The following is a 23,221-nucleotide window of genomic DNA, read 5'->3' as shown; positions in this document are numbered from 1 at the left end:
AATTTTACAAATAAAGTTTACAAATTGGCAAGTTATTTGTTTATCTCATATAATATAAAATTGCAAAATTACAAAGGAAAAGTAAGTGAAACTATAACTTACAACTTGTCAATTGGTAAACGTGTAAATTCACTAATATCATTAGTTAGTAAATTATTGTACAAGTCGTGGTGTAATCGACGAAATTGGATTAGTTTGAAGAGTTTTATTTGAAAAGTAACTTTTATATATCTGCAATAATTTGGAAGCGTGCAGCGTTGGAAATGTTCAAATATTTACACACAGTAGCGTAGAGGTACAGGTAGGCTGTGTGTACGTAAGCTGTGTCGTGTGTGGGTGCGATCGCAAATGTACTAACGCGCATGTACGTTCACGAATCGTGATTCGCGAACGCAAAAGTCGGTCCGCTGTGACGGAAAACCGAGAGAGCCGTGCACTCCAGGTCTGCGTAATAGCTGGTGTGGCCTTCTGTTACTCGACTTTGGAATACTCGAGCTGAATCGATTCGACAATTCATCGTATCGTTTTTTCGCAACGATGCTCGTTATTCAACATAGTCGGAGTGGCCAGGCAAAATTTTTAAAACGTTCAGAGGAAAATTTTCCTTTTTTCCCTATTTTCAGTAGTTGGGATAGATTAGTTCGGTTTAATATATTAATTTTCGTGCATCTCTTGCAACAACAAATTACTTAATTCTCATAGATATTGATAAATCTTAATTAGCATTAATTTAAACAAACAAAGCACGTATCTCAGAAGTTTAATAAAGAAACTAGCTAACATACATGGTACCCCAGTTTTTTCTTTTTCGCTAAACGTTGTCGGTATATTCTACGGGTCAAGATAAGAAAAAATTTCACATAAACGTATATCGTTGGAAGCATTGTTAAAGAGTTATAACAAAAGAACGATGTATGAAAGTACTGTAACTATGAGCTACAAAGTATAAATAGATCAGGAATATCTACAGCTCCAATTACAATCCCATTTCAAAATATTCATCATTGTTCTTACTACAAGATTGCCAGTGGCGAAAAATTGATTTTATTCCTCTTTGAAATTCTCTTTTATTAGTTATATTTCGTTATCGTATTCGTGGTTATATTATCGTTTATTTATTATATTTTTATCGTTGAAGCTGGAGTCGTAGAACTATATTACAATATATTCTGAATATCACTGGACGTAAATTTCCTTTTGTACCGTAGTAACGCACGTTCGTTATCTTTGACAATGCTTCCAACGATGTATGTTTATATATGACATTTCTTTCCTATCTTGACCTGTAGAATATACAAACGTTTGGCGGGAAAAATACTGGTACACCCTGCTAAAAGATGATGTGTCTTACACATAAGATATTTAATCTTCAAATTCTTAAGACGAAGTAAAAGGCCTGCTCGCATTCTGGACTCGCACCAACTTTACGACACGTAGTTTTACCATGTCTCAACTAATTATGATCATTTTCAAATAGATATAATTCTACGAAGCAGTCCTACTTTAGAGGGTGAAATTTGCTCGTCGTTAATTGATCAGTATCGGTCCTCACATGTTATTGCCGCAATTTCGTCGCAGATGGACCGAGAACGAATATCCGTGAACAGAGAACAGGATGAAATCGGCACAGCAGCCCATTCTATACATATCATCGATGCCCGCCGGCTTTTCCGATTTCGATGCGATTATCAAGCGATAGATAGCTCGATTTCTCTCTGTTTCCACGATCATATTAATTATGGTATTAATTTCGAAGAGAATTAACTAGCGAGCTAGCCATGGTATAATCGTGCAAACAAGAAGGCAAGTATCTCGCGGCGTTTCAAACGTTGCAGACCGTTTATTACACAATATCGGTCTGATATTGTTACTCCATACAATGCCGCTCGAAGAACATTGTTCCTTTGTCCTGCTTTTCCCTTTTCACTTTCTCTTTAATTCATTTTTACTTTTGGGTACAGTCAAGAACGCTTCAATCGCGATTTGACAGTTAACTTGACATCTGGACGTTCTTGCATGAGCGTTATTTTATGCGAAATTTTATAAATCAGAAGGTAAAAGTTACCGATATTAATAAATACACTGCGAATGTTAATGACATTACTATGGAAAATTTAAATGTGCAAAGATGATCAGATCGCACGCGATACGTAAAAGTATATAAAATATACAAAGCAAAATATTAAGTTATGATACTTACAGAATGGAACCTATTTCCATTCGGATTTCTTTCTTCCAGTTTTGTTTATATAGATATTCATTTTCGTGAACATTCGTATTCTGAAGTTTTCTGTCGTAACAGTAATAAAATTAGTAATACAGCAAGCAAGTAGCAATAAAATAGTAAGAAAGCAAAATACTTTTGTATTTGTAATCTTACAAATTACAAGTAGACCGATCGTTTAGTTGCAGGTAAAATTGTAAGAATATAAAAATTGTCATATTATGAAGAAAGTCGAAGGTTCCTTAAGGTTCCGTCCCTTTGTTTGTCTCAAATGTTTATACTCGCCGACTAATTGATTACCTACCAGATTTCCCGCTCCGAGTACCAAAAAAGTACATTTCGTTCCTCGCTCGTTCCTTTACCTCTACGCTTCTTCTTCTTCCAATCTCTTTTTCTCCTTTTCCCTCGACTCATTCCGAACGTTTCCAGTGATTGATTTTAATCCGCGGTCGAAGGTCTCGTTGCTCGTTGTTGTCGAAATAAATTTCATTCGACGAACACTCTGTTCTTTGTCTCTACGTTCTCAACGTTCGATCGACCGGTATCTCCTGGTCACGTTCTATGCGCTACGTACGATTTATCGGGGTACATCGAATACCCTGCTGCAAGTAATTAGCGGGAACCATGTGTTTGGCTGATTCAAAGGGACGATTCGGCACGTTAAACCGAATTTTCGGAGAAATTTCGAGCAAAATACCGACCAATTTACATGATCCCATTCTGCGATCAATGTTCGAGATATCATACACGTTGTTTGACAGTGTAATAAAGTAGTACAATAAACGGTATAACGAAGCCTAGAAGCAACGATTTACAAAGCAATAATTTTGTCCTATTGTTCGAGTTTTTTAGGTTTTCAGCATCAGTAAATATCGGTAATTTTGTTGTCAATAATTTGGCTGTAGATGTTTATGCGTTTATAAGACATTTAAAAAGTGTAAAAACCAAAGTTTCGCTTTTGGAGATTTCGTGATACTACAATAGCTAATACATTCCGCTGTATATTACACATAGAAGATTTTTTGCGTATGATCGTTACCGACATTGTATTCTTCTATTACGTTACAGCACCTTACGAGGGTGGAATATGGAAAGTGAGGGTTCACTTACCCGAGCACTACCCCTTCAAATCTCCTTCGATCGGCTTTATGAACAAGGTGTACCACCCTAACATTGACGAAGTCTCAGGCACCGTATGTCTAGACGTAATAAACCAGGCTTGGACTGCCCTTTACGGTACGTATTTACATAATCTCGAAATTTAATCGTCAACTCTCTATAAATCTTACATTGCCCAATATTCTAACATATAATTTTGCCAATTATGTTTCTCTGTACCAATTCAACGACGATCTTTCCTATTTACTGTTTCAGATTTGTCAAATATATTCGAGTCCTTCCTGCCCCAGTTGTTAACATATCCTAATCCAATCGACCCCTTAAATGGCGACGCAGCGGCCATGTATCTACACAAACCTGAGGAGTACAAGAAGAAAGTAGCAGGTGAGTTGAGAGGACTCGTATCAAAACACGAGAAATACATTGTTTTAGTCTGTGTTTACGAGCCTCGTTTTCGTTCAGTTACGGCTTTCTCTGATCGATTATCTCGCGATGAAAGTCACGAGACAACTCGTGGCTACGACGTTCGAAGTTATTTTCAACGTCGAACAAAGTATATTTAGCCGGGGATGCAATTTCCTTCTTGATTTCTTGGCAGATTACGTGAGGAAATACGCAACGGAGGAGGCGCTAAGGGACCAGGAGAACAGCGGTACTGAAAACGGGGTGTCGTCCGATAGCGAGTCTTCGATGAGCGACTTCAGCGAGGACGAGGCGCAGGACATGGAGTTGTAACCAAATATTTTACCATCCGTACCCATATCCTTAATCTCGATTTCTTGTAAACTCCGACCGCTCGTCCTACCAAATAGATGCTTACATTTCGAACCTCCAAACCTCACTATCGGTTTAGCTGCGTGGCACACTCGTCACTTTGTTTCGTAGGGAACGTTGAACCGCGACCAGGTTGTCCGTTAATGAATCGGGAGGTAAAAAGAAAAGAAAAAAGATAAAAGGAAACGCATACATAAACGAAAGAAGAGAAAATGAAAAGGAAACGAAATTTGAAGGAAAAGAGAAAGTACGAGAATGATGATGTATACGTAGAAAAAAGGATATCGCTTTTGAAGTTCTCTTTACGCGAGAGATTGGCGCTCTCGTCGTCGTCGTCGTCGTCGTGTTTTTCAACGAGGGACGTTGACGAGAAAAATGATACGCGCCGTTTTCGAGAAAGAAACACCTCGTTTTTTTGCATTTTTTTTTTGGATTTTCTTCTTTTAAATTCACGGCTTTGTTACCGATTGATCGAACGTCGATACCTTCAGATTGTTGGCGGTCTGGCATCGATCGAATAATCGCGAATCATCGTGCGTCGTTGACGTTCCGTTTAACGATTGTACGCGCGGTTGCACCGTCAAATTCTACGATGAATTATTCTGGAAAAATTGTTTCTTTTCTTTTTTTTTTTTCGTTGAATATTTTTGTTCGATTATTCCTCCACGTTTCGAATTCTTCGTCGATCTCCCTCTGGTTCTTTCTCTTTCTTTTTTTCCCCTTCCCGATCGAGTCGAGTCAGAAACAGACAGTCTTGGGGCGTTAAAAAGAACGATGCACGAACATGAAAGAAAGATCACGTTCGCTCGACAAGTATGTATATCTTTCGGATGTCGTAATTCACATTACGCTTGTTATTCTCTGTCTCTCTGTGCGCTCTCGTTATTCGTACAGGTGCCACGAGCAAGCACGATATAGATCTCGAATCAACATCGATTTCGAATAAACATTCGTTTCACGTGTTTTCGAAAATGCTTGCTCGTAGAGTAACGACTCTTTTGTAATTTGCACGATAATTTGTCACGAGACTATTGCATCGTATTTGAAATTGATAGGATTCGTACGTTTGTAACAACACGAAGAGTTAACGATGCGATAAAACTAAAGAAAAAATCTATTGTTTTCCGCTCGTTTAACATTCGAATTAATTATTTCTTAATGTTCTTTGCCGTGGTTCAAAAGATCTATCTGGTTATTAGACGATCTCTTTTCTTTTTTCTTATGTTCACAAAATGAATTATCATGCGAAAGAGAAACAAAAAAGAAAAAGCGGAATGGAAAATAGGATACTAGGTGCGTCTTCCTCTTTCTGTTCTGTCATCACCATCCCTGAACGTTTCCCTCGTAGGGCGCAGCAACGAGAAAAGGCTTCGTCAACAGTGTTGAAGACACTGACAAATCTACGATATAAACGGCGTTTAAGTAGCGATGTTAATGTCGGGACATCCCAGCCACAGTTGAAATCTGCACGGTCAACGTTTTTCGACGGAAGGGAAACGATCGAAGATACTGGTCACTTACGAACGACCTCGGCCTCCTGTCTCGAGACACACGCGAACACATCGAACGTACGAATTTTCAGAGAGTTGCGAGAGGACAACGACGCGGCGTACACACCGGAGTTGCGTCAATATTCGGAAATGGACGTAGATTTCATTCACTCGGGAGGAAGTAGAAGCAATCTGGACACAACCGTCTAACGGCTCATCGCGAAAATTTCTCTGGTGATATTCTCACGATTATTTTATCATAAAAAAAGTAAGAAAAAGAACAAAAAAAAAAAGAAGAAAAAAAAAGAGAAAAAGAAACAAATGACTTTAGAGCAATTAATATTGTTTATATAAGGATTTTTCTAAACGCATAGTATGAAAAGTTTTTCCAAATTTTTAATCGAAACGAGAGAGTCGCTTGTGTAAGAGAGAAAAATGACTTCATTCGAGCGCCGTGGCGTATGTAATATTTTATTTGTGTCGAATAAGAAAGGATAGAAAAAGGAAAAAAAAATTTTTTTGATACAATCGATATTTTTTAGAGGTAACTTTAAACTGCGCGTTCATGCAAGTCGTATTCATGCATCGTGTTTTTTCTTTTTTTTTTTTTTTTTTTTTAATTCTATCGACGTTCGGCTTAATCGAGAGAACAAAGCGCATACGGCGTGAAAGTCTGGGGCAGAATTGGCGAGAAGTAAAGGAAATCAATGGATGATAGAAGAATATTTAGTGGAAGTGAGGAATCGTTTCTTTTTTCTGACGATGCGAAAAGGCTTGTAGCAAATGGAAGAACATGAATTTGTACAAATCTTGGTGCACAATAATCTTCGTTTAGTTGTAATGTCGCTTCAAACTGATCTCTCTCCTTTTGCGTGGTTTACGTATATGCAATACGATCAACTATACGTGCAAGTATAGAAAATGATATTTTAGTGCCTTCTCAGGCAGAAAATTGTGCCTTATTACATGGGTCTCTGTAAAAAAAAGAAAAGAAAAAAAAAGAAAGAAGAATGAAAATCTTATTGGTAAACATATTCGGTGGAAAAAAAAAAACGAAGAGCATTAATTAAACAAACACAAACACACACATCAATAATTAAATCAATCGCTTGGAAGAACGTAAAACTAATACAGCGTGTGCTTTTATTTTCAAATATTGAGATAACGTTGAAGAACAATGTTAAGCTTTGTGTAAGTCTTTTTTTCTCTTTTGAAGAGTGTTCGGCTAGTTGGGAATGCGATGTCAGAGAGAAATATTATTAGAAAGAGAAAACCAATAGAAAAGAAAGAGGAAAGGATACGAGGATAGAGAATAAATTTTACCAAAAATGTTTATAAGAAAAATCGAAATTTCTTGTCTGTATTCTTGCAATAGGTTCACTCCTTAGTTTTTAACGAATAAATTTAATATTATCGTTCTATTATTACTCGTAGTATGGGCGCGGTTATCGTTTCATTTATGTCAACGCATCGTTTTTTTATGCGCTTTCATTCGTCTATGATTTAGAGATTTCGCATATTTGATTTCTTATTTTCAACGAGTCGCGAACGTTGTCAAGATTGTTGAATCTTGATAATTCTCCCTTCTTTTATTTATTACACGGTTTTAATTTTAATTGTGCCAAGGGACGAGTCGTGAAATTCGTAAAAAGCGATAGCTGCGTCCACACGTTTTTAATTGTTACGCAATCTTTCCTTTTTATTTAAGGAAATAGGATATATTTACGTGGAAGTAAAACAAGAAAATGGATAAAAATAATACTGTCATTCAGAATTTACAATTATTTATGATTATTTAAGACGTGCTTTCATGGTATTTTTTCGTATGATTCGCAGTGGCTCTATACGTTGGTGAAGTGTATAGCAATGTATTTACTGATTAGAGAAATGATTATTAAAATGGAGTGAAACTGATACGGCGTTTGTATGGCTTATTAGGCATTCACATGCCCTCTCGACGTTTTTCTCAGGCACTGTAACGATATATATGTAAATTATATTTGTTTCATTTTGTCATACTTCTTTTTTGTATCATCTCGTCATTGCGATATACTCGTGAACCTTCTCTTTCACCGAAATTACATTTAGGACAACACACGAAGAAAAATACACAAAGATTAAGAGACAATGATTCAGATTCTTTTCTTTTTATAATCGTTTATATTTAGATAGTCCGTTTGTAATTCTGAACAGTAATTTATACTAATTTCTCTCAGTGCTTATCCGTGCTCTATATCTCTCCATAGAATATTCTCTTTACTTCCAAGTAAACTGTTGTAGTAAGCTTTAATACGTTCTCATTAGCATCTTTAGACGCGTCTTTGGGCGTTTATGTTCTTTTCAAAGATATCCTTAAACGATAAGCAAAAGAATCGAACGGATAACGAAAGAAAGAAAAAGAAAAAGAAAAAAATATAGAAGGAAGAGAGCGTAAGAAACGATAATCACAAATTTTGCGTTCTCGTAGATTACAGTAATCGAGGTAAAGTCGTATTCACAGATCTCACATTATTACTTTTATACATGTAACATAGGTTTATCGATTAATTATTATGTTATTATTGATCGTATTCGCATAACTCTATTATGTATTATTATGGTTTTACTAACTGATTGTTTAACCAACCGAAAGGATAGTTTTAATAATCATTTTTTATTTTTTTGCAATTGTTGTTTGTCTCTCCTTATGTTTATTACTTCTACATTGTACGTCTTACCGCATACTTAATCTCGTAAGTTTATTAGATCAATTCATTTGTTGTTCCTTCATACATTACCGCTCACAAGTATGGGATCAGTCATTTAACGAAAAAGGAACATAGTTTTTATGAAAAAAATACTAATTAATATTTGAACTTTTGTACATGTTAAGTTAGTACATACAATTATAAGAAAAAAAAAGTAAGATTTGGATTAGGATTCATTATCAGAATAACGTTTCTTCCTTATAAAAATTTCTCATATTTATGGTATCCCTTTTACAAATTTTTCCAATTTTTCTTGTCGAATATTTGTTTTTCCAATTATTTCATATTAATTCCTAGAGATGCGTTTAAGACGTTAGATTGGATTTTCCCCATTAACTTTGTCCAATTCATTGCTTAGCAACTCAATGAAGTTAACACGATTGATTAATTGATTGATGGACAAACCACGATGCATAAAGTCTTTTCGTCGTATTTTTATCTCAGGTATTCCTTACAGAATTTCAGAAATACGTTTCGGATAATAATTTTATCGCAAACAAGAACTCTGCTCAATTCGTGATTTTATAAAAACGAAGAACGAACACACATGACAATACAATGAAAGAAGCTTCTAATAAACCAATGTAAGACAAAACATAGTAAACTATTTTATTTTCTTCCACGAATTGCGAATTTCAAAAGTGATGTCAAACCTTTGAACAGTAGTATGCAAGCCTACATTATGCCTTTCCATTTTAGTCGTGCACCCATATAAAACAAAGATTCTTTCTTCTCTATATTATCCCTCCAATTTATAATTCGTTTCATTACACGTCAAACTTCAAAAAAGACATCACGTTATTGCTTATGTTCATACGCATCTCTCCCTGTCTTTCCACTCGTTTCCCTTTTTTTTTTTTTCGTGGCGTACCATTTTGCGAAAAGGAAACGTATATAATGCAAAGGAGTCGTTATCTATGATCAAATTCAACGTGTGTAATTAAGATCGATGATTAAGATCGATATTAGACGACGCAGAGTTATTCGTGACTCCCCAGAGTTATCCGGCGAAATCGCGTTAGCCGTTTTCTCGAGTCGTTGAAAGACGAATGTCTCGCTCGTTTGAACTCGTGCAAAAATGAATGAAACGTACGTAAGTATATGTGGATACGATCGTGGGACAATTCCAGAAGCAAGCAGTGACGAGCAATGCCATTCGTTGCCAAAGCGAGTGTCACTTCATTAATTTCCATTCTGGTCAGGGGAGGCGGCCACGTTTCCGCTTTGTTCCGCGAAGAATCAACTGACCATTCGTTAAATGTTTCGAGTATGACCATAAGTTTGCAACTAAGATTCATCGTGTTTACAATTTTTTATCGTAAGGCCGCGATGAAGCTGACGTTTTAAACGCAGCTACAGAACGAGTCGTTTCTTTGTCAGAGCAAGAACAGTCGTACGATAGAATCTGAATATTTTAATGACTGATCGAAGAAAAAGATCATACGTATGTATTTGATCGTGAAAAAAAAAAAAGAAAATTTCGAAATTATGGCAATTTTAAAATTTAAAATTGGCTGTCAAGAACTAATTAATTTTATTAATAGAACTGTCTTTTTATTTAATTTTGAAATTAACCCTTTGAGGGATAAATTTAATAAAATTGGAAGAAGATAATTATGTTTAACATTTTATATTTACGGACACAAACAAGTGGTATTTTTCAATCTTCAATCGAAGAAAATTAGACCTTCGCAGATAAACTGAATCGTCGAATACTTAAACGAAATTTTTGCTCTTGTATTTCTTTCCTTGAATTTTTATTTCTATCGAAAAAGTTTCAACCATTTAATCTAATAAACGATTGTATATAATGTACCAACGACATTGAGAAGAATTCCATAAGCATTCAAAACGATTCAGTTCATCTACAAGGAAATTAAAAAAATATGTTTGCCTATGAAGAGTTAAGTGTTCGTCATTGCCACGGCTATTCTTGCTCCGTCATTAAGATTCTCAATGATTGTTTGAAGACTTCTTCTCTCGTAATACATTTCAGCGTTTAGTTTTACGATTATCGAACTAATTTTGAGCGATACATCTTCCCACTTTCGGATAAATTCCACCGAGACAAGGAAATAGCAATATTTTTGCTACTCGTTCATAATAACTATATCGTCGATGTTATCTAATGTGTTAATGACGATGCCAACGTACGCATTCGCAATAATGGTTGATTAAAGCTATACAGAACTTATCGTTATCGTACGATTAGAAACGATCGAAGCTAGTTTTACACAAGATACCCGACAACGATGCTACTACGTTAACGGAGAATATATTCGATTTGATTCTTTCATCTCCATCTATTCATACCGAGTTCTATCGTTTTTCTTTTCTTCTCATTCTGTTTTCTTTCACAGTTTTTATGAAACATTCTATCGAAACTCTTCATTTTACGGTTCAGTTACAATAAGGGCAAACCGTATACGAGTTTTTAATGGATATCGAGCTTGCTCATAGTTATATATATATGAAAAAAAAAAGAAAAGAAAAACTGTTATGAACGACGCATAACGATGCAAAGTCGAACTTCTGCAACATCTTCGTAGACGAATTTCACGATATTATACGCGAAGCCGATATCCAACATGGTCACAATAAGGAATTCGTATACTATGAAAACGTGAAATTCTGTGTTTAAATGTTTCAGCATAAACGAACGAAGTGAATCGTCAATAATATACTTATTGTGAAAAGAACGATCATAGGATTATCGCGAGGGTACGAGCTTGTTATTTTTTTCTCTTCTTCCCTTTTTTTTAATTTTAGAAGAATTGAAATTAAAGCGAAATGAAAATTGAATTTTAAGGTAATGAATAAAACGAGTCACGAAATATATTCTCCATTATGCGTCCGATACATTGAAATACGCTGTAATATTTTGAAATTTGTAAGCGTAGTAGATCTCATTATACAAGATGGGATGCAGTGACGGAAGTTGAGGAACATCCTATTCGATCGTTTGAGTCGATCGCGAAATAGTTGATACATAAATGCAATTATATATATGTGATGAACGATTAAGAGGAAGGTGATGCACAATAACAGATATAAAAGAGAGAGGAGAGAAACGATAAGAGGAGGGAAAGAAAGAAAAAGAAGAAACATATTTTCTTTTAAGCGACTTCTAGTCGATGAGTCTCAGTCACGTGAAAGTGGAGACGTTTTATTATTGACTTGTCACAGTCGTTTAAAAAAAAAAAAAAAAAAAAAAATAGAACAAAGAATGATCGATCTACGAAGTAAACAAAAATCAGGTTCGAGTATGCAGAGCTTTAAAACTTAGGTACTGCGTCGGTAGAAGTATTCTCAATACGTAGCATGTAATGTCAGATTAACATTAAGATGCTGAAACATACAAAACACGATTGTCATTAACTCTGCAGTAAGTCAGTCGGTGATACATCATAATTGGATTGCGGATTTTTATGCATTAATGGGAAACTTAAAAAAAGCAAAAAAGTATAGATTGCACACAATCTGTAAAAATATTTACAGTACGATATTTGTTATGATATTCTTCTGTTTAAATTTCGTTTTTCTCTGACTATGTTTATATAGAAATGTGAATTTGCATAAACATCCACAGTCTACTCGTAATACTTCGCGACACAGAATCGTCAATAAAAGGAACAAAGAAACGGAAAAAAATGTTCTTGTTGCAGTCTAATGTGTTCAATTTAGTTTTCGCAGAAAATCGTAAAGATACAACACGTGCTATATGTAAACCTGTCGGAACGCCAGCCGACCAACAAACTCGTTGACTCGCATGAGTACTGCAGGGTTTACAGGGAATCGAGGTACTTGTTAAAGAAAAGAAAAAAAAAAAAAAAAGAAAAAAAAATAAGTAACGAAGTCAAAGTTAAGCTTTAGAAGAATTAAAAAGAGGAATGAAAGAAGAACGTAGCGACGTGGCAAATTTTTGGAGCACTTGTTTGCGAATTTCCGAAAACCGACTTGCTAGTAAAAAAAAAAAAAAAAAAAATAAGAAGATAAATAGATAATTAAAAGAAAATGAGAAAAAGAAGTAATGTTTTTTGGGAACTGTGTCTACGTTCCACGTACAATCGTGAGATCGAATTATTGGTGTCCGTAGAGGTATATATATTTTCTTATTGTATAACGGTAATTAGCTCCGCTGCTTTGACACATTAAGGCCTTAGTACATTAAAATCAGTTACATACGAGGGTTTCAATTGTTCGATTTATTGTTCGATCAATAGAAACGATCATGTATTTGCGAATAATCGTTCGGCGAAGATATCGTCGATACGAACCCGAAATTATCGAAGAATATTAATATATACACGTTCCTCGTTTGGATTCTAATTCGAACTGATTTAAGGGAACTAGAGCCTTAAGCGAGTTGTAAAATTTCCTTAGGTATCTATTGTTTTAACGTATGAATTGTCTATGTCTGAATGCTCTCATCAATTAAAATACACGGTTAAAAGAAGAGAAAATAAGGAGAAAGAACAAACTGTTTTTCTGGTAAAAATATCTGGGAATTTACACAAGTGTCTCCGCACTTTACTCTTTTTAGAAAAAAAAGTAAAGTAAAAAAGAAAACGAAAAGGAAACATACAAAAGAGAGAGAGAGAGAGAGAGAGAGAGAGAGGAAGAGAAAGAGGGAAGCACGCAACCACGCGGCGTGCTTCTGTTAATATGTTTCGTGGATTTATTAAAAAGGATCACAAAACGTCTTTCTAGTTAGTATAGTAACGGTAATTAAGAACTTGCTGATTCCACGTTTTCATGGCTCATGGCGACACAATAAAGAATAACGATAAATACTACACTATTATAAATATTTATTATAAATAAGATATAACAAATATAAAGGATAAATATATTATATTGAATTAATAATGATTGAACGAGATGAAATTTTTTGGTACAATAAAATGAAAAGATTAACGTTGTTGAAATTATTTCATCCTGAAATTGCACCTCCTCGTACGTTATAATTTCATACATTCTTTTTCAAACAACCTTCTTGTCTGCTTCATTCTATTTGATAGTTTAGTACCAGAGACTAGATACAGAAGCGATTGTCAGAGTTTTCTAAAATCCTTGCATCATCTTTCTGTCATACTATAGAAGTGGTTTGTCTCGAAAATAAAATTCGTCTTTCACTCTGCGTTCGAAGCTTTTGTTTTAAATATAGAAGAATTTTTAAAGAAATATATTAATAACATAATTTGGTATATGTATAGACATTAAAAGTTATCTGAAACATAATATATACTATAAAAGGGTAAATGATTACAGACATACTATTTTGTTTCATTCTATTTTAATCTTAATTAATAAAACGATTGAGAGTGTGAATATAGTAGATAAGAGCTATCAGTTAACACATTGAGTTAACTGATAGCTCTTGTCCAGCTTGTCCGCTTCTCAAGATTACCTAGTTAATTTACTAGCGATGCTAGCAATATATTTGATACGAAATTAAATGATTTGCGGTTGTGTGATTCCACGTTGGATGATTTCACGTTTCTTATACGAACAGCAACTGTTTGTTTCGTAATAGTAGATATGATAATGATCTGTTAATTATTCACAATATGGAAGTTAGCTACGATGACCTTGATCTTGATATATTGTTGTCAAGGATATTCTCCTGAGCAACTTCCAGAAGGTTTTAGTCGATGCTCGTTACTCTTTAAATTGTTATTAACGAAAAGCTATCGTTATCACTAATGTGAATTCTGCTTATAATTATTCCTATAATTGTGGCAGCGTATGCGTCAGTACTGGCTACCAGCAATTTCACGGCACTATGAGCCAGCTGAATAAAATATTGACTAAGGACAGAATAGACATGACGAAATGGAACTTTGTGTCATAGGTTATGAAATATCGCCTGTCAAAAAGTCAAAATGTTTCTTACGCCCTCTACGATTTTCTACGGCGAACATAGGAATTATCAGAGACGACTCGTCAGTGGTTATCTCATCCACGAGGTACAGAATAGACGTGACATTTGTAATGTCGGCCTACCGACGTTCTACTGTTTTACCGATATGATTACCAAGAAATTTTGTTTCTATTGTCCCTCCGTATTTGACATCCAAGGTCTGCTAACGCGAGTCCTGTTGTCACCAATGATATCAGCAATCATCAAAGGGCAAGTTGTATCTTCATGTAAGCTAGCCTCTTCCCTATAGAGAAAACCAGAACATAGAAGGGTTTGTATCACTGGGTCTCGCGCCTCTATTTATTCGTTACGAAATGTTTCGTGTGTTACGAGAGTATCGAGATACGCCTCGATCATTCGCACTTCAATAAAGAATAAAGAATATCGCCTAACACTTTAATTTAGGTTAAATGTTTCGCAATTTAGTTCACCCAAAGTATTAAGGATCGTAGTTGACAAAAAAATTCGAATAAAATTTCATTCACTTGTTTGAATTAATGCAAAATTTTCAATTTGAGCGGCAGAAAAGAGGTAAAGACAGGTAAACGGAAGGAAACGTGTGGAAACGCGTGGAAAGTCGAGGAAACGCGTGCAAATATGTGTAAACTCGAAGAAGCGGGCGGACACATGCCTTAGTTATTTTTTACAACGAGCTCAATTTATTTGACGTTAGTTGGTAAATGGATTGTATTTGAAGATGCAACGTATTCACAATTAAATCTCAAAGAATATTATAGTATCTAGTCTTAGATCTTCAGATCTAAGTAGACAGAATCGGAAGAAATACATTATTTATAATTTCATAGGAAAATTTAGTTTCAATTCTAACCAGTACTCTACTGAATCGATAACATCGCATGTGACGCGAAAATGATAAAGAGATCAGGGGACACCAAAACGTGGGACGCGAAAAAGCATTTCATGTTACCATTGACTACTTGGTCGGTGATGTCACGTTTATTCTATACTTGTCTTTACCTTGCTGTGCCTTGTCTGTGATATACTGATATACTGATGGCAATATGTATCCAAGTATTTCTACAATACCGACGGGTCTATCAGTTGAGTAGGCGAAAATATTTCGTACTCCACGAGTGTTAAAAGATATTCTTTTCCATTATTAAAAAATTATGAGTGACTAAGTAATAAATAATAATATCCATTAACTGATATCCATTAAAAAAACAATTTTTATGTAAAGTTTTCAAGGTCGTTTATTTTATCAGCAAACGATGGTTTTCATTATTGCATTAAACAATAATTACTACTTTCACATTTGTATGCGTTTTTCTAGATAATAGGAGTTATATTATTCCTATACCGATAGAAAAAACTCGAAAAGTCACGAAAGTATTTGAAAAAGTTGGAGTCGATTGATCATTGGACGATACGCAGCCATATGTAAAGTTGAGGCGAGTCCGCTTCCAGTATTCCAGTCGTGCCAGAACCACCGAGCGGTGCGAACGTTTTTGTTCGTGCGTCGTCTTCTAAACTCTCGTGTATACGTACGCACGTATCGGTGATTTTACGACCATAATTAAGTTGCACGTTTCCGATATAATCCAGCGTCGTGAACGTTTCAACCAATTCTGTCTGTGTATCAAACGTAGTGGACGTTTACAAATTCTGTGCAGAAGAGAATCACAGTATCCGTGACACGTACTTACATGAACAACTAGCGAGGCAAAATCACGAACGTTTTCGCCTTTTTCGTTGAGGTGCATCGACGAACCATCGTGAACGTAGTTTGAAATATTTTTGGCGATTCGAGGAACGTGTTCCGGCATTCGTAAGACCGGTGCGTTACCGCACTACGTTCAACGATTTCGATCGACAACGTGAAGTGCTCCGAAAGTGTTGGAACTGGTACAGGCGACCAGAACGTGAGTAAACACGTTTTTTCTTTTTCTCTCGGCTAACGCCGATAGTTCAAAGTACAAGATTCCTTTTATTTTCGTTCCTCCGGCACATTTTCCTTTGCAATCTTCAATATCTATGAATATTTTTGTATGTTTTACTTGCATTGTTTTTCTTCGTGAAATATTCGATTGTTTTATATGTCTCGATAGGTTAGACTTTATTCCATAGGACAAATAGTAGGATGACTGGTGTGCGTGAGAAACGTGTCAATAAGTTTTAATAGATCTGTCAAATAACATGGGACAGACATTTTTCTTTAGACGACTGAAGGAACGTGCGTGTAGAATCGAGTGGGTGTTTCGATCGTTTGTAATAAGCTCTCCATACTTTTAGGCATCAGCTGACAGTATTAGAACGGGGCTTTTTCAACAGCAGATCCGCTTGACGTTAGCCGCCAAGTTAATTTCCTTCACGTTCGAATCTCTCGATACTTCGACTGTGGCAAGAGCGTGTTGTTATTCTGTGCGCATACAGTCTATTTGAAGTCGTTGCCAATTAAAGTCTCTACACTTTTTTGGAGCTGAAATCCTTCCTATTCGTAAAATTCCTGAATAATATTAACAAAGCGTTAGTAGCGCTATTGACAATACAAACGACTGTCGCAGCACAGATTTTGAAAAGATATTAATGTGGTTAAGAATGATCGATGTCAAGTATCCTATTTATTGTAACTACGCTAGTTTTTAAACCTAGAGGAGACATTTTGACGAACACGATTCTAACATTACGATTCTTATCTTTATGACTGAACAAAATCTCAACTATACAGAATTAATTTGTGTATATCTTATTTACTTTAATGTACAATCTAATTTTTGTTTTCAGTTATAAATTTTATATACCTATACATAGAATCATCTAGCTAACTCCTCGATAGAAGGAGCTCCTATCGTGAGCGCATGTACTTCGTTGTTCCTGGAGAATCGTATAGGATTTATACGATTTGTCTTATAAAAGATTCCACACGAACGATTTCAATCGGCACGTTTTATTTATGCTCCTTTCAATAGCACGCTACGCTTTACGCCGATCGTGTGTGAGTTATCGCATACGATTTCGGCCGCGAACGCGAAAACTACGAAAATGGAACGTGGAATGAAATTAATTTGTTTGATATTAGGGGAACGCGCGAAATTGATTCGGTTACTACAACTTCCGCTTCGCGGCGATAATAAGCGTAGTCACGATCTTTCAATTGTTTCTTTTTGTTTCATTCGTTGTTGACAAGCAATAGCTCGCAATAAGAATCTTTTATTACACTTTTTCAAATTTAATTTAATTTCAACTTTCAAATATAAGGCTATAGCTATATCTCTGATTAAGATATATAGAACTTGTACCAGAAAGAGCCAATGCAGAGAAAAATTAAAACCTGTTTTCAAATATTTTACATGAAGTCATTTACAAGAGGTTATATCTAAATTAATGATATAGTATGATCTTTTTAGGCTTATTATTACAATTCTACTGACAACTGAAATCTTTTCATGTATTTCACAAGATTTATTCGAATCAAAATTATTACAATAATTTCGTATTACAAAGATGATATAGTATATTATCTAAACAAAATTAGAAAAATAAAGACAATGAACGATTTGTATCGCGAGCCACAGTATCATCGACTGCAACTACCTTGTATAGTATGTGTATGTTATTTGCATGGCGTTTATCGTAAAAACGTCCACGTAACTTCGTCTAGTAAAGGCCAATGACTTGACCAACTCGATTTCATCTTCGGTGCATCCTTCTCGCGTATCTTTCTCGCATATCCTTCTTCCAAATCATTGGCCGTAGATTATAAGTGTATGCATATTGTTGCGTCAATGATCGAAACTTTCTATTATTAGTTTTACTTCGATGCAAAACGGATATATCGCATTATGCATCGTATGCAGCGTGGGTCGAGACGTACACTCGGCAAATCCCGCAAAGGGTTAATGACATTTCGCGCGGGTGGTGAATCGCTTGAACTTCCTTCTTTTCGTGCACTTCGATTTGACTGAATTTGACCGGAATCGATATCGCAGAGTATCGACGCTCTCCCATATACTACATTTGCTCCTCTTACGGTAAAAGCTATGGATACGGAAATTTTCACTTGTTTAATAAACAAACGAGTTAAATATTTCGTTTCTCGATTTTTATAATCATATTACATGAAAAAATCTAGAAAATATACAAAGTATAATAACTGTTTTAATATTTAAAATACATAAAATAGTCTTCTATTTAGCTGCCATTCTTTTATTTATATTATTTATACAAATATAAATTTGGAAAAAATAACTGCAGTATAGTAATTATATTACATTTATAATACTTTGATTATACTTATCATCTCGAGAACTATCAGATTATCTTATGTTCAAATATGAATTATTGTCATCTATATAATCATATGAAAATCGCTCGTTCGTGACAACATGCTATTCCGAACTGTTATACCGTACGCAATTGAAAAAGAGGCCAATATGTTCAGATATCAGCCATTCATCTCATGTTCGAATTCTTTCAGCGAACACGATAAATATTTTCGAAATTAGTTCATTTCTAGCGATCCGTTAGATAACTTCGAGTTATGAAATTTTTTCTACTTGAATAAAAAAATAGCGAAGCGTGAAACGTTCACGGAATTTATCTTTTTTTTTTAATAGATGATGTTTTCAGCAAGCATACATTTTTAGCTGCAATTACGAGATTCATTTGAGATCTGATTATTAGAAATTATTAGAAATTTATCGATAACGTTTTTACGGAAAATTATATCGATCTTATAATTTTTTACTCATTTGCAAAATATTATTTCTACAATCCAACAAATGGTATTCAAAAGAACTTCGATTGAAACGATTTTTCAAAATCGTTCAAAATATTCACATATTCACGAACGCTTTATGTGTTTTTAATTCACGGGAAGCGGATTATTTTCGCAACGCACAGTGAAATCGAGAGCCTTAGGAAGATTTAATGAAACGTTCTATTTTTTACTCTGTAGGGTGATAGCCTCTTTTAAGTTGAGTTCAACGACCTGTCGAGCAAGGTCACATATCATCGTAAACACACCATGAGAGTGGACCTCGCTGTATAATCCTTTTTTGTAATGGATACTCAACGTTCAATATGAAACGGACTATAAACCCTGGTTTTATATTTGAAGCAACAACAACAAAAAAAAAAAAAAAGAAAAAGAAAAAAGTAAAGAACAGAACATTCGATATACGCGTGTTCATCTCATCTGTAATTTGAAATACTTCGAAAGACTCGAATTCTCCCGAACCATTCAAATTCCATGCGCATATCAAATTTTCTCCATTGCACGTCACGTGATCCATTTACGCCGATTCGATAACTCCACTTCCATTCGAATTTCAAATATTCGCTCCATTTCCGACGACTCCATTTCTATTACCATGTTACGTCTTTTCTAAAACGACCTTGTTTAACAGGTCTTTGAACTACTCCGAAAGACCTCGTCAATCAAAAATAACTCGTTGAAGAACTTGCCAAATGGCCTTGGACCATCTTTCGCGTACCCACTAATCAATTTGAACAAAAATTCGAACCACTTACTTTCTCTCTCTTTAGCCCTTTAGCCGCCACCACACAAGAGACAAACTCGAGCAAACTGTATCAATTATCAAGCTGTATCACTTATTATTGAAAATGACAACGTGAGTTCGCGCACGCCATCCATATGTAGACGCGCTAGTTACAATAAATAGTAACTAGAAGATAATTCTAGATACAATCGATAGATTTAATCGATATGTTTAAGATGTTCTTTTGTTTTTATTCCTAGTCCATGTAAGAAAGTGCAATAAAGGTTTTTCAGCTCAGAAGGATGTGATAGATTTATCCAAAGAATAAAATAATAGCTATTATGAACCTACCTGTAAATACAGAAATAACAACAATTATTGTATATATATCATAAATTTCTTAAACGTTCGAAATAAAATCGTAAAACCATAACATATCGAAGGCCGGAAGATTTTTTTATTGTTCGATATTAGCTTTCATGTTCTGATTTTCTCCAGGAGATCAAAATAATACTCTGTAACATTTTTTATTTCTATTCAATACATTTAATATCTATGTTTCTTTTATTTTTTGGCAAAGTAATTCATTATATTACGTTACTTTTACGAGTATATCTGTAATTATATATATCTATATCTATGCTGTTAATTATTATATATGTGTATCTATACCCTATAATTGTATCACAGAAGAACTATATGTGTGTATATAATTAAATTATGAAATTGTAGATCGCACGAGAAAATAGGCATCGATTAATGTTTATTCGACTATACATTAAGGCACAGATCACTTTCACCGTTCACCATCGTTGTGAGTTTAACTTCCGACTATCCAACTATCAGAATACTTTAGTTAAAAAATAAAAAAACCAGACACGAATTACGTTTCGTGTATGTTTTTCCTGTAAAAAGTTGTTGTATCTCGTGCAGGAAATCCTAAATGATAAGACAATGATTTTCTAAATTTGTAATTCTGAATTCTTCGTCGCTATATTGTTAAGGGGTGAACGTCCAATTTCTTTCGCCGAAGAATTCAAGAAAGAAAAAAGAAAAAAATGCTTATCTGGTGTATCTAGCTTGCACGCGCGGAATTACGTGTACGGCAAATATTTATATCGAGGCGGATATCGATGAGCATCGGTGTCGCGTTAAATCGATCGTTCGCGAAGCGTGAGATGCAACTATCGAGGAAGGTAAAAAAGAAACAAAAAATGGAGGAAAAAGATAGACGAGGAAAGTGTAGGCGACGCATGTCGTGAAAATCCTTGGGAAAACGAAACTCTATCTCGTTGTAACGTGATATACGACAACGATTCTGTAATGTTATGAAAACTATATTCTCGTGAAATGGAATAGCTTTTTATTGTTATGCAACCAAGACAAATTGAAAAGCGCGCGCGTGTACGCGATTCGCGTCGTCGCGTCGTCGTTCCGGGTTCTCTGTTGCTTGAGGAGAGGCCAAGGTGCACGGGCTTGAAATCCGTTTAATTATTGCATTATGCAATATGCTGCTCTGCGGCGACAGATTCGCTGCTTGAAATTTTGATTCTTGCGCATAGTTCTGGATATCGTCTCTCGTTGATCCAACGCGTTTCGGATTCAATCTCGTGATTCAATTTGATGACGATATAGAAACATGTACATGATTCACGAATATGCTTATATCTACAAATTAGTAGATATATTTGTCGATTATAATTGTAATTTTTACTAAAGTAAATTTATAAGTTTTTAAACTCTAACTTAGTTTCTCTTGTAATGTATATGTTACAAGCGTTAATAAGATTTGATTACAATTTGACTTGATCAAGTATTGATCAAAGTTCGTTTATTCCTTATTGGATAAGATTGAGTAGATTGAACCGAAAAGATAAATAATTCGCTGCTATTTCCATTGCAATACATTTGATAGGGAAAAATGACCTGTATAAAATTGAAAATAGGTCTTGCGAATTATTTTTATGTTCTTTGTGGCTTGCGGACGTTATTAATTTGTATGATATTGATATTGGATTCAGAATAAGAGAGAAAGTAAAAAGGCTGGCTCTTTCAACGCTCTATACGATGTTTGATCTTCTGTGTAGAGAAAAAGAGAAGAAACCAGTTATCGGGAGGCAACACAGAGAAAAAATAGAGGGGATGAGCAGATGTTTCTTTTATTTCCTCGTCGGATATGCCAGTGATCGAACAATAATTGTCAATTGACTGGCAATTGACGATCTAATGAAACCGTATCTATGCGTCGACAGGCTCTGTTGAAATCTTAAGCTCGTGCTTACAGTTTTTTATGTTATAGATATCTTTATATGTATTACAACATTTTTAATTAACTTCGTTATGTAGACTTTGGAGTATTTTATCGATGCTTCTTTCGACAATTTCGATTTAAATTCGACTAACGTCTCATTCACAAAAACGAAGAAAGAGAAAAGTAAGGAGAAATAAAAACGAAAGAAGAAACGTAAGGACGTTTATGAATATCGTACGTAGTGCAGAGTTCATCGATGGTGCTTGTAAAATTCCATTAATCTCATTCATCTTTGATTATCGTCTATGCGTCGTACGAAATTTTTTCAACTTGAACCGTTGCGGTGAATTAAGAACGTCCGTTTTACAGCATTGAACGCGCTCTGTGTTTTACGATTATTTCGAGCATAGCCAGCGATTATTCGTGGACTGTATTTTTTCAGACGAAACGTTTACGTTAACGGCCCGTGAACAATTTGTCAGCCGATCATTTCCATATAGAATAGCGTTCTCATTTCAGAACACTGCTAAATTCTAATAAACAGAGGAAAAAGGAAGAAAAAAGGAGAAAATATGTAAAGATTGCAGGGAAGAATAGGACAAGTCACATTTTCTTACTATCTCTGTGTTTGTACTTTTATCTCATTTTGATGCTAAACATCAGCCTCCTTGTAATTTTAAATATGTTATCTGCCCTTATACTTGTGCTTTGTCAATTATATTTTTAGACCTAACAGATCTAACAGTTTAGCTTATTTTAGTTTTACTTACTTTATATTACAATATCCGTTTTGGTCACAGAATGACGTTAGAATAAAAGGATGAACAGAAATAATTATCACGTTTCTCTTCTTTTCATACTCATTCTCTTCATACTCATTCTCTTCATACGTGTGGTACACGCGAAAGAAATGCCTTTGAATTCGAGATTATTGGAATATCAAACGGCGTAGGTAACTTAACGAAATAATGCTCGTTTTAATGACTGCTCAGTGAATTCTGGTTATTTTCACTCTGACTTTTTCGAGCCGATTTATTTTCGCGAATCGTTTCAATGGAGATCCAGAGGGAGCTAGAGTAGTATGATTTTAATTTCTGATCACTGGTATTGTGTATTCTTGGCTTAGTTCGTTCACGCGCGTATGTTTAACGCTGTTCTCGCATCGGCTTGACAAAACGTTGAAAGTATTCTTTAGAGATTAACTGTTGAACATTGTTGATTTTCATGTTAT

The 23,221-nt window shown here is 34.9% G+C and overlaps 3 protein-coding genes across 9 annotated transcripts in view; 2 read left to right on the top strand and 1 right to left on the bottom strand.

The window, feature by feature from the left end:
- Ubce2h (ubiquitin conjugating enzyme E2H) overlaps window positions 1-6,612 on the top strand; it is a 45,226-nt gene extending 38,614 nt beyond the window's left edge. The window contains exons 3-6 of one of the 2 annotated variants that reach the window (XR_011800247.1): window positions 3,293-3,460; window positions 3,599-3,727; window positions 3,942-4,930; window positions 5,466-6,612. Coding sequence is in view for 1 of the 2 variants with exons in the window: in XM_072006868.1 (XP_071862969.1) it covers window positions 3,293-3,460; window positions 3,599-3,727; window positions 3,942-4,078 (434 nt within the window). In the remaining variant the exon portion in view is untranslated. Of the gene's footprint in view, window positions 1-3,292; window positions 3,461-3,598; window positions 3,728-3,941 lie in introns of both variants that reach the window. The other variant, XM_072006868.1, reaches the window with a different exon arrangement.
- The window catches only part of LOC139989016 (uncharacterized), a 228,221-nt gene that overhangs the window by 57,430 nt on the left and 147,570 nt on the right, over window positions 1-23,221 (bottom strand). The gene's annotated exons all lie outside the window — the stretch shown is intronic.
- LOC139989010 (inositol 1,4,5-trisphosphate receptor-like) overlaps window positions 15,694-23,221 on the top strand; it is a 47,354-nt gene continuing 39,826 nt past the window's right edge. For 5 of the 6 annotated variants that reach the window (XM_072006854.1, XM_072006851.1, XM_072006853.1 and 2 more), the window contains exon 1: window positions 15,694-16,160. The gene's annotated coding sequence lies outside the window, so the exon portion shown is untranslated. The remainder of the gene's footprint in view (window positions 16,161-23,221) is intronic. The other variant, XM_072006855.1, reaches the window with a different exon arrangement.

This window comes from Bombus fervidus, chromosome 7 (genome assembly GCF_041682495.2).
Source record: "Bombus fervidus isolate BK054 chromosome 7, iyBomFerv1, whole genome shotgun sequence".
In the NCBI taxonomy this organism is placed as follows: domain Eukaryota; kingdom Metazoa; phylum Arthropoda; class Insecta; order Hymenoptera; family Apidae; genus Bombus; species Bombus fervidus.
The sequence above is the reverse complement of the archived record's forward strand: the minus strand, read 5'-3'. Positions and strand labels throughout refer to the sequence as shown.